Genomic DNA, 16,447 nt, shown 5'->3' on the forward strand with positions numbered 1-16,447 from the left:
GGGGGGATTCTGATAGGGAAGTTCTAATTGGTGTTTGTCTCGTGGTAGTGTTCCACACTCGCCCCTATTTCATACCGACACTTCTTTTTAAGAGTGAGCGAGTCAGTTTTACTGACATTTTCTTAATTTTGTTTTTCTCTGGTAATTTTAGGATAATTTTACCTAGAAAGAATGATGTTAAGGATTACTTTCATAGGGCGACACGAGCCAATCACCCAGAAATAGATTTTTCCTTCGTCAAAATCCCTTTTCTAGGTAAAATTAATCTAAAATTACCAGAGAAAAACAAAATTAAGAAAATGTCAGTAAAACTGACTCGCTCACTCTTAAAAAAGAAGTGTCGGTATGGTAATAGGGGCGAGTGGGAATCACTACCACGAGACATTCACCAATTAGAACTTCCAATCAGAATCCCCTTAAGAGAGAGCTGATACCAACGGGCGATGCAGCCGTTTACTACTACTACTAGAGGACGCCACGGAACAGCAGCGCCCCTAGCGGACATCCTTAATCATTAGCGCTAGCGTCCAGACGCATTATTTTTCTGTGCTGTGCTTAATTCGGGATTTATCCTATTCTTCACCATGGAACGCTCTGCAATTGCAACGGCTAAGTTAAGTAACTCATAAGTAATGTTCTACTGCATTTTTATCTTCCAGGTACCAGTATTTTCCTCCTAATAGGTCATATACGGTTTCCTGGTTGTCTCGTGGTGGCGCCATGCTGCCTCGTTAAGAATTCCCGGTCCTCCATACTGGGACTTCTTATACTTATGGGCTTACTATATTACGTTCATTGTCTTTTACATCGAGTTTTAGCTAGTTTAGCCCCCCTACCATTTCTCTTAGTTTGGTATTTAGGGCTATTATTATTATTCCTGCCCAGCATCCCGGCTCTTGCTCTTCATCGGCTATCGCTGGCTCCGAGTAGGCTTCTGTTTCTTGGAACAGTCTGCCCCTCCTCCTGGGCTTCTTTCTCTTTTACTAAAAGGTGTCTTTTCCATCTTTTCGATGTAATATATATATTTAGGGTGTTAGGCTAGCCTAGGTGCATGTTCCTTGTATTGGTACAGCCTGGTTCACGTGGCCCTCCCACGGTTGTGTTGCTCGCGGCCTAGGCCACTTGGCGGTCACGTGTTCCATCGCACCTTACCCTGCCCCTGCCCTCCCTACCTGGTATAGGGAGGTGCTGGGGGACCCCTTGGTTGTCATGACAACCTCAGTCGCCTTCTCTCTCCTCTCTGAGGTGGCCAGGGGTTCCTCCCAGCGGGGGGTATAGGGCGACCACTCATGAGGTACCGGGTCTCCGACGGGTAGTCGGTGAGGCGGGGAGGAGTAGGCCATACCCCCTCCCCCTCTCTCTCTCCCGCCGTGTTACGCCGAGACCTTCCTCCCCCCCCTCCCCAGTTGCTCAGCCACCTTCCCTCGCTATAACGAAAGGAGCCTTCCGTCGCAGCCGGGGCACCTTTGGTTATAGATTACTGGCTCCGCCAGCGGGCGGGGTGGGCTCTACTAGTGGTCGGTTGCTTGCCTACTATATCCTTACATCTCTCCCCCGCTACCGGAAGGGAGCTTGCTTCTTACCCGGGCACTCTTCTAGTAGACGGGTGGAGAAAGGTTTGTTATTATTGTTATTTTAAGGATATACCCTAATTTTACGATGAATTGTTTAATTTTATTATTTATATATATCTACCATCCCCGCCATTTTCCGTCGTGGTTTCCATTTACCACCCCTCCTGGTTGGTTTCTTTTTGTGTCCCCGCCATCAGCGGAGCTATAGCCTAGGACACCCAACCAACCTTGTTACCACACGTATTATGGCGGGCTCTGGTTTAATCTAACTTTATCGCTCCGGCACCAGCGGAGCAACTGTTAGGCTGTAAGTGTTCTCCTGATACTCATGTATCTTTCCACTTACAGGCTACCAACTGTCAGGTCCCGGCGTGCAACGCGACGTTGTACGACCCTGCGGCCACGATGAGTGCAGGTCTCACCGCCCCTTGTGCCACATCATTCAACGAGATGATCGTCTGGCACCCAGAAGCCTGCGCCATCTGCTACGACCTAGTCGGTCAGCTGGGAGAGGGGGTAAGTCCATTATAGGCTTCCTTTTCATTTTACTAACAACTCTTAGTCATAAGTTTGTTAACCCCGTTCCGCCATTAGAAGCTCATCTCGCCCTTTCTTTCAGGCTACTGGTGTGAGGGAGGTCGCCCTCGCTACCCTGAAAGCGTGGGTGGGCGGCTTCGGGAAGAACGCCGCCAAAGGCCAGCCGTACATCCTGGACAAGAAGCTGGCCGTCCAGATCTTCCCTGCGGGCAAGTCAACTGGGTATGTTGACCCCTTGTCCGCAGCCCCTCTAATAGCCTCCATCCAGCAAGATCTCCAGCAATCTTTTGGGGTCGTAGCTTCCCAGGAGTCGGTCCCGGACGTCGCTGCCCTGGACCTAAAACATCGAGACCGATGGCGGTAGGGGTAGAGGATTTGTTGGTTGAGGTAGGTGTGTCGGGCGCCCACCCAAGGTCTTTCCTTGGGTGCTCCTGGATCTTCTCCTGTCCCTTCCTCGAGCGCTTCTTTCCAAGGCTTTGTGGGATCTGAGATCCCTACCCGCTCTCCCGCTCTCTCTGTACCCCCAAAGGTGAAGGGACAGAGAGAACCGAAGACTCTATCTAAGACAACTTCTAAGAAGTCGTCTTCGTCTTCTTCGGCTAGGAAGTCTTCGACTTCCTACGCCGACGCGGTGAAAGCCAAGCCGAGTTCTTCTCACTCGAAGAGCTCTAGAAGCAAGGCTTCTAAGGAGAAGGCTCGCGCTCCCGCCGAGCCAATGCCTTCTCCTGCCTCCACCGCTTCCACTCCGGCAACGCCGGTGGGAGGAGCAGGACCTAGCACCTTTGATCCCACTGCCTTCTCAGCAGTGGTGATGCAACAGGTGGGCGAGTTGGTTAGCTCGCAAGTCTCCGCCCTGGGGACGAGATTTGAGCAGATGTTCGCACAACTGTCGAGCACTCTGTCTCAATCAGGCCAGTCCATACAAGATCTCTCTAACAGGGTTAGAGAGAATGAGGACCGAGTAGCTGGGCTCTCTCAGGTCCCTCTTCCAGTCTCCCCAGTGCCAAGCACTGGCATTCTCCAGCTCCCGCCATACGACTCTCTGCCAGCTTTCTCCATGGAGAATCCATGGAGAGTAGCTGCCTACGCTCCTTTTAAGGATGGGATGATCTCTATCCCGGAGTGTGGAACTCGGAGGATTGAGGACTTCGAGTTTTACCCTCCGGGTCTGACGCAGCCTTTCATCGGTTATGCTAGGCTGACTGTTACGGCTCTTACTAGGGAAGACAAGATCTCTAGGGAGTCTGTTCTATACAGTAGGGATCATGCCCAGCGGGAATGGGTTCACTGCCTTGAGGACTGGGAGTGCACGAACACTAAGCTCCAGGCCTATAAGAGTCCTTTTACTATTTTCGCGACGGAAGAGGAGGCTTCTCTTCCGTTCGCCACGAAAATAGTAGAGAAGACCCTTCAGGCAGTCCTCAAGGATGAGCCCATGCCACAGTTAAGAGAGGCGGAGTCTACTTCTCCGCTCTTCCCGGCTTTCGGAGAATTGTGGGAGAACTTGCCAGCTACGTTAACGCTTGGTAAGCTCAAACCGGACTGCGCCATGGACCAGTTCGGCGAGAAGCTGCCAAGGCTGCCTGATTCCCTGATTCAGGCAGAGTTCGACGCGCGAACCAGGTTTGGCAGGTCCCTCAATTCTCTTATAATAACGGAAATGGCTGCTCTCTCATATGCGACGGAACCGCTGTTTAAGATCTTGGCAAAATCCCAGTTTCAGACGGTCCTAACAGATGCTTTCGACTTCTTCCAAGCTAGGAGGAATTGCCGAAAGCACGTTCTGCAGGAGTGCACTATTAGGCACGAGCCTAATAGACTCTTGGCTTCTAGCATGTGGGGAGCGGATCTCTTCCCAGAGTCCGCTGTTAATGAAGTGCACCACGAGGCTGCTAGGCTCAACCAGAGCCTTAGAGCTAGGTGGGGTATTTCGTCAAAGAGGAAACAAGAATCCGTCCCCACTGCTGGTAAGAAACCAAAGAAGGCTGGTAAGAGGTTCCAGCCGTATCAGAAACACCAGCAACAGCAGCAATTTGTGCAGGCCGTCCCGGTACCCAACAGGGACAACCTGCTAGTTCGAAACAGAACCAGCCCATCCTCCTGTTGTCTCCTCAATCACAGCCGTCGACCTCCTACGCAATCTCGCCGGCCTTCAACCCTACATATGAGGCTCAAGGCTACAAACAACCGAGAGGTAGGGCGAGAGGTTACTTTCGCCAGCGTGGCGCAGGAAGGGCGACAAGGAGCAGGCAGTTCAGAGGAGGGCGTGGTGGTCAACCCGCCCATCAACAATGAGGCTCCCCAGGTAGGAGGGAGGCTGTTCCTCTTCCGCCACAGGTGGGGGTTCAGCAATTGGGCACAGAGCATAGTGTCCAAAGGATTGGGTTGGAGTTGGATCAAAGATCCGCCTCCAATCAAATCATTCCACCAAATACCATCAGAGGAATTGACAGATTACGCGGAGGAACTCCTTCAGAAAGGAGCTATTGCGAGAGTCAAGCATCTAAAATTTCAAAGGTCGCTTATTCAGCGTGCCAAAGAAAGGCTCAACAAAAAGAAGGGTAATCTTAGACTTGTCAAGCTAAACTCTTTCATTCGTTGCGACAAGTTCAAGATGCTTACCCTCTCGCAAGTAACTGAACCTTACTTCCGCGTGGAAGCCGTCACATGCTCCATCGATCTTACAGACGCATACTATCATATCCCTATAGCCAGGCACTTCCGCCCATTCCTAGGATTCAGGCTAGGAAATCAGACATTCTCATTCAAAGTGATGCCCTTCGGTCTGAATGTAGCCCCCAGGGTATTCACGAAAATAGCAGAAGTGGTTGTACATCAATTGAGAACTCAGGGAATCATGGTAGCAGCATACCTCGACGATTGGTTGATCTGGGCACCAACCGTCGAGGAATGTCTCAAAGCCACCAAAAAGGTAGTTCACTTTCTGGAACATCTGGGGTTCCAGATAAACAAAACGAAATCCAGACTTACCCCGGAGTCTCGTTTTCAGTGGCTGGGAATCCAATGGGATTTGTCTTCCCACAATCTGTCAATTCCAGTGGCCAAACGGAGGGAAATAGCAAAATCTGTAAGGCAATTTCTCAAATGCAAACAAACATCAAGGAGAAACCAGGAGAGAATCCTAGGGTCCCTTCAGTTTGCTTCGGTAACAGATATCCTCCTGAAAGCAAGGCTAAAAGATTTAAATCGAATTTGGCGTTCGAGAGCAAACACCAAATCTCGAGACAAGTTGTCAGTAATCTCACAGATCCTCCGCAATCAACTCCGTCCATGGTCAAAAGTAAAGAACTTAGCCAAGAAGGTACCCCTTCAATATCCCCTTCCAGTGTTAACCATTCACACGGATGCCTCCCTGTCCGGGTGGGGGGATACTCTCAGTTCAAACAGGTTCAGGGGACTTGGTCAGTTCAATTTCGCCAGCTCCACATAAACGTTCTGGAAGCAATGGCAGTATTTCTTACCTTGAAGAGACTGCTTCCCCCGAAGAAGTCTCATCTAAGGCTAGTTTTGGACAGTGCAGTGGTAGTTCATTGCATCAACAGAGGAGGGTCCAAATCCAAGCATGTGAATCATGTCATGATAGCCATCTTTGCCCTAGCAAACAAACACAAATGGCATCTGTCTGCCACTCACCTGGCAGGGGTAAGAAATGTGATAGCAGACACTCTGTCCCGGTCAGTTCCTCGGGAATCAGAATGGTCTCTAGACGACGGGTCATTCCAGTGGATAAGCCTGAGAGTCCCAGGTCTCCAAGTGGATCTCTTCGCCTCACAAGCGAACCACAAGCTCCCTTGCTATGTGGCCCCCAACCTGGACCCTCTGGCTTATGCCACGGACGCCCTGTCGTTGGATTGGAATCAGTGGAGAAGAATTTATGTTTTTCCTCCAGTGAATCTCCTCTTGAAAGTCCTAAGCAAACTAAGGTCTTTCAAAGGGATAGTAGCTCTGATTGCACCGGACTGGCCCAAGAGCAACTGGTATCCTCTTCTTCTGGAATTGGGCCTCCGACCTCAACGGATCCCCAATCCCAAGCTATCACAATCAGTACAAATGAGGACTGTGTTCGCTTCCTCAGGAATTCTCCAGACCCTACTTTATGGACTTCATGAAGTTTGCGGCTAATAAAGATGCTAATATTGATCCACAGAATATTCTCTTCCTAGAATCAGATAAGAGAGAGTCAACCATTAGACAATATGACTCAGCTGTTAAAAAATTAGCATCTTTCCTGAAAGAATCAAACACTACAACCATGACAGTTAATCTAGCTATATCCTTTTTCAGATCCTTGTTTGAAAAAGGTTTAGCAGCTAGCACTATTACCACTCATAAATCGGCTTTGAAGAAGATCTTTCAAGTAGGTTTTCAGATAGATCTGACTGAATCTTATTTCACGTCTATCCCTAAAGCCTGTGCTAGACTTAGACCTTCTCAAAGGCCTACTGCAGTTTCATGGTTCTTAAATGATGTCCTCAAACTAGCTTCAGATACTGACAACTCGTCTTGTACATTCATAATGCTCCTGAGAAAGACATTATTCTTATTAAGTCTAGCTTCAGGAGCTAGAATTTCAGAACTGTCGGCTCTATCCAGGGATGCGGGTCATGTGGAATTCCTCCCATCAGGAGAAGTTCTACTTGCTCCGGATCGTAGCTTTTTAGCCAAAAATGAGGATCCTCTTGCAAGGTGGGCCCCTTGGAAAGTTATCCCACTTCCCCAGGATCCTTCTCTCTGCCCAGTATCAACTCTAAGAGCCTTTCTATCTCGTACTTCCTCAAGATCCTCAGGTGCTCTCTTCATGAGAGAAAAAGGTGGTACTTTGTCAGTAAAAGGTATTAGGCAACAAATCCTTTACTTCATTAAACAAGCCAACCCTGATTCATTCCCAAAAGCACATGATATCAGGGAGTAGCCACCTCAATTAATTACTTTCAACATATGAACTTTGAGGATCTTAAAAAGTATACTGGATGGAGATCCCCGACAGTCTTTAAACGTCATTATCTAAAGTCCTTGGAATCTTTAAAGTTTTCAGCAGTAGCAGCGGGAAACATTGTTTCTCCTGATACTGTATAGTAGTCGTAGTACAGATCCAGGTCTCCTTTCTACCTACATCATCCAACATGCCTCACCCTATCGCCATGCTACTCGGATATCCTAGCCTTAGCCGCTGAATCATAATAGTGGATTGTCCCTTATTTTTTTGCTAGGGACATCCACACTTGTACTGATGGTGTACTTCAGTGTACCTACCCTTATTTTTATGCTAGGGTAGGACACAATGTGTTTGTATATTTTGTAAATAATTTTCAAGTAAATCCCTTTTGTTTATATTACACTGCATCATTGTATTTTACTGTGGTTACTGTATTTTAAGTACTTTAAATTACTAACGTTCTGTTATATTACTGTTTAGGATAAGTTAGTTTAAGTACTTAGTTTGTATGCTGTAATTGATTTACTTATATTATATCCATCATTTTACAACTGATTTTCATTTGTCCCTTTTTTCCCATCTTGTCTGTTTCTCTGGTACTCTTTCATAGGCCGACACGAGCTGAGCCCAGAAAAGGGATTTTGACGAGGGAAAAATCTATTTCTGGGTGATTGGCTCGTGTCGCCCTATGAAAGGATCCTTAATATCATTCTTTCTAGGTAAAATTAATCTAAAATTACCAGAGAAAAACAAAATTAAGAAAATGTCAGTAAAACTGACTCGCTCACTCTTAAAAAGAAGTGTCGGTATGGTAATAGGGGCGAGTGGGAATCACTACCACGAGACATTCACCAATTAGAACTTCCAATCAGAATCCCCTTAAGAGAGAGCTGATACCAACGGGCGATGCAGCCGTTACTACTACTACTAGAGGACGCCACGGACAGCAGCGCCCCTAGCGGACATCCTTAATCTAAAAACATCTTGTCCTGCATGGGGGGGGAAAACAACATAGGGTGGGTTTCATAGGGCGACACGAGCCAATCACCCAGAAATAGATTTTTCCCTCGTCAAAATCCCTTTTTTGACCATTTCGGTCGAGTCAAAGTTGACTGAAGGTTGAAATTTTGGCACTTATTGTTATTTATATGAAAATATTTCAAAACTGATAAAAGCTACAAGCATGGGTTGTTTTTTGTTGTATTTTACATAAAATCACACACATTTTCATATATAAAACTTTATGTAACGGCTAATATAAAACGATGCAAACATTACGACAATCGGACGAAAAAATTTCTGATTTTTTCAGAAGTTACCGTGCGGACGTAAGGAAAAAGTTTTTTCATAAATTCACCATAAATCGAAATATTGTGCCAGAGTCTTCCAATTTGTTGCAAAATGAAGGTAAATGATTGAATATTACTAGAATGTAATAGTCTTAGCTTACAATTGCGTTTTTTTACCATTTCGGTCGAGTCAATTTTACCAAAGGTTGAAAATTTGGCACTTATCATTATTTATATGAAAATATTACAAAACTAATAAAAGCTACTATCATGGCTTGTTTTTTGTTGTATTCTACATGAAATTGCGCACATTTTCATATATAAAACTTTATGTTATGACTAATAGAAAACGGTGCAAACATTACGACAATCGGACGAAAATATTTCTGATTTTTTTCGGCAGAGTTACTGCACGGAGGTAAGGAAAAAGTTTTTTTTTTCAAAAATTCACCATAAATCAAAATATTGTGCTAGAGACTTCCAATTTGTTGCAAAATGAAGGTAAATGATTGAATATTACTAGAATGTAAGAGTTTTAGCTTACAATTGCATTTTTCGACCATTTCAGTAGAGTCAAAGTTGACCAAAGGTTGAAATTTTTGCACATCGTTATTTATATAAAAATATTTCAAAACTGACGAAAGCTACAAGCATGAGTTGTTTTTAGTTGTATTCTACATAAAATTGCGCACATTTTCATATATAATACTCCATGTAACGGCTAATATAAAATGATGCAAAAATTATGTCAAAGTGACGAAATAATTTCTGAGATGTGTCGCTGATGTTTTTTAGTGCGAGAAGAAAGAAATTCGCACTTACGCGCCTGGGTAACGATTGTAAAGAAAACAACGCCTTGATCTGTGAGCTCCCAACATCCCCCAAGGCGTGTGATTCAAAAGTTTTCGCCTGGTAGGCCTATAAGTATTTTTCCACAAATTTTTAAAAAAACTTTTTATATTGATGTACCATACATCCAATCGGCACCCAACAGACAATTTATGTTGATGTATAATACGTCCAATCGGCGTTTAAGGGTTAAAAATCTAGGTATAAACATTTTTTGTGTTTTTTTGTTGTTAGTTTTACCTATCAAAATAGGCCATTTTCAGTGTTTTTATAGGGTTTTCAACTATTCATGGATTCTAAATAATCGCAGGGGGATCTGGTACACATCCCCGTAAATACAGGGTGACCACTGTACTAACATGTTTCATAGAAACATCATGTTCACTTGAAGTAGCTTTTAATACACATCTCAGAGGGTTGTTGGCCATGGAGGTTGAAGAGTACTAAAGTAACTGAATGGCTCATCTATTGTAAGTTATCCCTTTACTGTTTCAGGCATTTATTCCTAAGTCCCTTGATTCACTTTTAGCCAGGTGTGTAGGCATAAAGGACATTATAACTCACTTCCTACGTCAGGTGTTGTATAGGCACTTGATGTTAATGAGTTTGTATTTCTTGAAAATGAAATTAATTTTGGATTTTTTTTTTATTCCCTGTAGGAATTTAACATTAAAGAATGTTATAAGTCTTTATAAAGAACACATGAATTAAGTTTCTTTTTTTTGTGGGAACATCTTGTTGCTTGTAATGAGATGTTGAGAATTCTTTGGAGACACATTAGCCCCATAGCCTTTTGATCATTTATGGGATGGAATTTATTATTATTAAATTCATTCTAAGTTTTACATACGTAGTTAGCAGAATTTATGTATTGTATTTTTATTTTGTGATTTGTCTACTACTTGTGCATGCCATAAGTTTTCAGATAAGAGGAGAACTATGATGCTCTACCATATAAGCAGAGCTGAATTTTGTCTTTTATTTCCGTACAGGAGTATGCTACATGCATCTGAAAGAGTATGACAATGCAAGGGAGCAGCTCATCTTTGCTCTTGAACAAAACAAGCACCACCAGACTTTTGCCATGTTAGCAAAACTTTACCTTTTGGAGAATGATGTTGCTTCTTCCATAAATACATACCGAGCTGCAATTGAGTAAGCTTATATTAGATTTTTAAAACCATATTTGTGAACAATATTTATATTAGAAGAAACCTGCTGTACTTAGTAAAATTTGTACTTTTATAATATAAATTGAAACACTTTTGTTTCACCACACAAATCCTTTATTTGTAGATAGCTCACATTTGTGGTTTTTAAATGCCCCAAAACTCCAGTCTTGTTTTTCAAAAGTTCATGGTGGTCCTGCACAAATGCCTTGCAAAAGCTTCATTAGGAGAGACATGCGTTCTCTGCTCAGGAGTTGACTGCTTTGGAGTATGTTGCCATGGCTTCTTTACAGACTGGTATGTGGCTCAGCCTTTTGGTGAGCAAGTTAACTGATTTTGCTATTACGTACAGGTGTTATGGCGGGATGCACTAAAGCAACCCCCACACCCTTGATCCCCCTTACAGACAATTGTCTCCTCACTACACAACTTTCTACTTACGTTATCTGTAACCAGACTCTTAGATAAAAGGATATTTAAACTACTCAAATACCTTAATACTATATTTCCTAACATATAACACCTAACAATAAACAACCAGTACAAAAATAAACCCACAGCCTAAAATAAACGGAACTCTCAACCCAAGACTATATGACATTAAGTGGCCTTTAGGCCAATAATGCCTCCAGCACTCCAACTATGGCAATTGAGCCACAGTACCGTGGCCAACGGTACTTCCATGTCAATCGTACTATCCGTAGTCCAGATCAATCCAAATTCGTTCCAGTCGTCAACTAAGGAATATCTATCCTCCAAGGATGATTCCACTCTCAATTCCAAGGTCCAGCCATAGTCGTCGTCATCAAGATCAATCTTATATCCTGGCCACAATCTAATCAAGGTTCGTTCCGAGTCGTAAACGTCAGTCGTACAATTATCCAAGAGCAATCCAATCTGTTATCCACTTCCATGCAATAGTCCGTACTCCAGTACTATATAACGGGAGATAAGGGGACAATAACAACCTATCCACAGCTTAGGTGACGAGCACTGTATTATGAAGAAAGGTTAAGGAGGAACTGCAGTCTGGAAAGAAATGTCAATCATCACTATTGTACAAAGCTAACTAACTAAATAAACAAACAATTAGAACCCAATCCTATCACTCACATCCACACTAAAAAACAAAAGCACTTACTGTCAAAATCAAGATAGATAATCCAAAAAATATAAATAGTCTAGGCAGCCGAAAACACATTCACCTCTGCTGCAGCCAGAATAAAAAAAAGCACTCACTTGAAACACTCGCTGTCGTACTAAACTACAAAAGCAAACAAAAAATAAATAGCTACCTTAATTACACTCACAGTTGTTTCTATCACAAAGTACCATTCCACCACCCACCGCTCTCTCTCTCTCTCTCTCTCTCTCTCTGAAGAATTTGGCAATATAGAAAATTCAATCCTCCACAATCTTCCCCCCTTACTTTGCCAAATACTTCAAAGAAAAACACCATCTTACGAACACTTACCTGGCCTTTTTCATCACCCAGTCGTATTCACGAACAGAACCTCTGCTTTGATCCCTCCAAAACTGCTTTTCCCGTCCAGATCCCCCATTCGCCCTCACTGCCATTCCCACATTACTCGCTCTGACACTCCTATCTGCCACACTATCGGCCATCCTCATTTGCCCCCTCAAAATTGCGTCCCTAAAACTTCCAAACTCTGGCAACCTTTCATCCACTCCAGTTCTTATACTCACACTTCTACTCTCTTTCATAACCCTATCCAACTCATAATCCTCAACTATTTCTAACGTATCATTCCACGTCAATCTCCCACTCGTCCACCTCATTTTTTCCTTCCTTTTCAAATTCACAAACTCATACACATTCTTTGGGACCGTAGCCAAAAACTTCATCAACTCCTTATTCTCACTTTTATCCCTTCATCCCCATATTTCTTCCTTGCTAATGTGTCCAAACGACATACATACATAGATAGAGACTCCCCCACATTCATTACTGCTTCATCAAACTCATTTTTCCACCAATATCTAACACTTCCTTTCATGTGCTTAGCCTGTTCAATTATTCTACCTTTCACATTTTCATACTCGACATCCCCCACACTCATAATCACCCCATACATACTTAACAAAAATCGTGTCAAATATTCCCCCAACTCTCTAGCCCACACTCTCTTACTATCCCCATACTTAGCCTGACAATACCTCTCATATTCTCTGAAAAAGTCACATATATCCCTCCTACCATACTCATCATATTTTTCACACCAGGGTACCTCTCTCATATACACTGTCTTATACACTGCCTCAGTCCCACTCTCACTATCATCTTCACTACTTAACTCCTTCTTAGCTACCTCTTCCTCATTAGAATACAAAGAATCTAGTTCTACACTTATATTCTTATCCTTGATCAAACTTCTTTGTTATCTTTCAATAGATAGTTAATATAGGGCTTCACTAAAACACTTACGTAAATCCTTAAGCCATATAATACGTGAAAATGATAATTATAAAAGTTATACACTGGAGGAGCTTTGAACAGTGGCGGGCTATGGCGTAGACTAATTGCAGTGATACCAGATACAGACAAATGAATAGCGCACCACAAAATGATATAAATGCTACATAATATTCCCTATGCTCCGATAAACATGAATAATTGCATTTACGTATTCCTAACACAACATGTATGCTAAATGTGCATTAGAAATACAGGTACATATTAATAATAATAATAATCATACATATAAGTAAATAATTGTGATAATCCATCACCTCCCCCTTTTGCGTTCAAAGAGCTTTATGAACGGGTATGGAGTCTAGGTGAACGTCGATACTCTAGGTGAGTGTCACTTTGCGGTTGTTGACTTGTAGCAGGGGCTACATCCTTCTTCTTTGGAGACTGTTGCATCTCATCCCGCAATTGTGAATTAGGGAGATGTACAGGGCGTAAGAAACGGCGGTTACGCCATAATATTCTTCCTGAGGGTAACTTCACATAGTAGTCTCGCGACTTGCCGATGCCCATTATAACGCCTGTCTTATCCCATCGCTTAGAGATAGGGTCTTGAATCCGGACATTATCATCAAGCTTAAGTGGTGCCAAAGGGTGTGCATGGCTGTCATACCGTATTTTGGCTGCTTGAGAACATGATGCTACACGACGGTCGTATTCTTCTGCTTTCGCTTGCCATTCCTGCTTGAATGATGATGCATGGGCTGGGACACATGATCGGAGGGCTTGGCCATATAATATCTGTGCTGGAGAACGGCCAGCATAGTTAGGAGTATTCCGTATCTCCAACAATCCTCTGTCAAAGTCTTCGGTGTCGATATTCCCAGAAGGTGCTACCTTTAGGATAAAATGTTTGACCTTCTTTACAGCTGCTTCAGCATGGCCATTGCTTTGGGGATAGTGGGGTGTGGACATCACATGTTGAACACCCCATCTGCAGAAAATTCTTGAATTCAGAGCTGATGAACTGAGGTCCACCATCTGTCATTAGCCTTACAGGAACACCTAAGTCTCGGAAGATGTGGCTGAAGTGTCGTGTCGTTGCTTCTGCTGTAGTATTAGTACCAAATTTTACCACTACTGGCCATCCAGATAGCCTGTCTACATACACGAGGAAAGATTTCCCAGCAACACTGAAGAAATCAGCCGATACAGATTCGAAAGGACGAGAGGGGTTCTCGTTGCATAACCACGGCTCCTGCTGTTGACTTGGCTGCATTATCTGACATGGCTCACAGGCATGGACCGTATTTGCTATATCTGAATTAATACCTGGCCAATATACAGTCTGTTTAGCCCGACGCTTAGTTGCCTCCACACCACGATGGCTGTCATGAAGGCGTGTTAAAATATTGTGTCGCATAGCTGAGGGAACCACTATTCGGGCTCCGTACAATACAAGGTCATCATCGGTGTATAATTCCTCTTATTTTCCAAAAGGGTAGTATGTCATTGTGGAGGTCGTAGCGATGACTGGGGAATCCATTGGCAACGTTCTGGAGGAGTCTTGTGTATGAGGGGTCCTCACGTGCTGCGGTGCGAATTTCTTCCAAGGTAAGATCTTGTGTAGTTGATGTCTTCACCTCTGAAATTGCGTTGACGGTCTTGGCTATTACACTCCTTAGGGAAAAAGATGGGTTTCACTATTTAGCATATCATCCTCAGACGTTGGGAGGCTCACAGGGGAACGTGAGAGGCATCAGGGATGCAATGTTCCTTGCCCTTACGCCACACTGCAGTGAAGATATATGGTGAAACTTTCTCTTTTAGACGTTGTAGACGTGTGTTTTCCACTGCATCCAAAGTATATGTATTCAAGATGGGTACCAGGGGTCTATGGTCAGTCACCAATGTGAAATGGGGTAATCCAAGTAAGAAATGACGACATTTAGTCATAGCCCAAACTGAAGCTAAACATTCCAACTCAATGGTGGCCCATCTAGTTTCTGCATCAGCCAAAATCGTGAACCACACTGGACCAAGCGGAAATGGCCTTCCCGTGGTCTTGCAGAAGGGCATATCCTAAACCATATAAACGAGAAGCATCCGTTTGCAGTATAGTGGGGCACGTCGGGTCAAAATGAGCTAGCACAGGTGGCTGAGAGAGAGCCTTTTTTTTTTAACACTGGCAAAGGCAGCATCGTGATCTGCCGTCCACGTAAAGGATCTCTTGGGGCTCATTAGTGGTCGAAGTGGATCTGCTGCAGCTGCAAGATTGGGTGAAAAATCTGTCAACTGGTTAGTAAGGCCAATGAATGACCTTAAATCTGTCAGATTTGCTGGCTTCGGGAACTCTGATATAGCTCGAACCTTCTCCTTATCAGCTGCAATTCCATCTTCAGATAATGTGTATCCACAAAATGATACAGCAGGGCTAGCAATGATAAACTTTTCTGCATTTAAAGTAATACCATGAGTCCTACAACGTGACAAAACTTTGTTAACTCTGCATAAGTGAGAATAATAATCCCTATCATATACAAGAATGTCATCCACCACCTTAACACAATTTTGGATGCCTTGAAGGGCAACATCACCTCTCCTGCAGTAGGCATCTCCTGAGGCACTGAATCCCATAGGAGAACGACGATAGCGATACCGACCATAGGGCGTGATGAATGTTGTAAGGGCTTGGTCTTCCTCTGCTAGTGGGATCTGCCAGTACCCACACAATGCATCCATAGTGGAGAAATACCTGGAAGTAGGATTGAGGCTCCTAATTGCACTAAACGGTGATGGAGAAGGATGGGCTGGCCTTTGCACCTGTGAATTTAACTTGCTTAAATCTGTGGTGACACGAACACCACCTGTAGGTTTGGGCACAACCACTAAGGGGTGACACCATGGCTGATCCCCAACAGGTTCAATGATACCTTGTGCTACCATTGCCTCTAACTCAGTCTTGACGTCCTCTTGAAAGGCTAGTGGTATTGTCCGTGGAGTGTAGATTGCAAAGGGCTTGGCATCCTCTTTAAGGTGAATACGCATGGGCGGCCCAGTCATTGGCTTAAGTTGTGCTCCTTGATGAACTGCTCCTTTGTCATTAGCACATCGCTATATTCCTTAAGAAAGTATTGCCTGGCTTCTTCCGGTGACATTGTAGCAGGGGGTGGAGAAACAGATGTAGTTTCAGATGCTATAACTTGGCTGGCTGGCACCTGACTGGTTCCTACTGAAGTCCTGCTCAGTTTCCTCTCTTGCATTTGACGCGGGAAGTCCCAGGGAATGATCCTTAGGTGTCGGAGGGCATCATAACACAGTAGGGGTGTTGGGAGAAAACTAAGGACGTCAATATACCCCTTGTATGATATATTACCATATGTCATCATGGCCTCCATTGATCCCAATACTTTACCTTCCATGGGTGATCCATCAGCGTTGGAGAACTGCAATTCAGGGGGAGGCCGCAATTCCTCGATACCGATGCCCAGTGCTTGTAGATGCTGCACTCCAAACACAGTGGTATCTGCACCGGTATCAGGGATAACGTTGATCTTCCTGATTTACCGCCATATGCAACATGTAAATTGATAGGCGGTGAGGGGCAACCTTGAGGGCGTAAAGCGACTGAACGTATAGCT

General features: G+C 44.0%; 1 protein-coding gene across 1 annotated transcript in view; it reads left to right on the top strand.

The window, feature by feature from the left end:
- Positions 1-16,447, top strand: part of LOC135211099 (Bardet-Biedl syndrome 4 protein-like) — a gene marked incomplete at its 3' end in the record, with an annotated part of 240,495 nt that overhangs the window by 160,534 nt on the left and 63,514 nt on the right. Inside the window, 1 exon segment of the mRNA XM_064244182.1 lies at positions 10,199-10,361. Coding sequence (XP_064100252.1) covers positions 10,199-10,361 — 163 coding nt within the window.

This window comes from Macrobrachium nipponense, chromosome 4, assembly GCF_015104395.2.
Source record: "Macrobrachium nipponense isolate FS-2020 chromosome 4, ASM1510439v2, whole genome shotgun sequence".
In the NCBI taxonomy this organism is placed as follows: Eukaryota; Metazoa; Arthropoda; class Malacostraca; order Decapoda; family Palaemonidae; genus Macrobrachium; species Macrobrachium nipponense.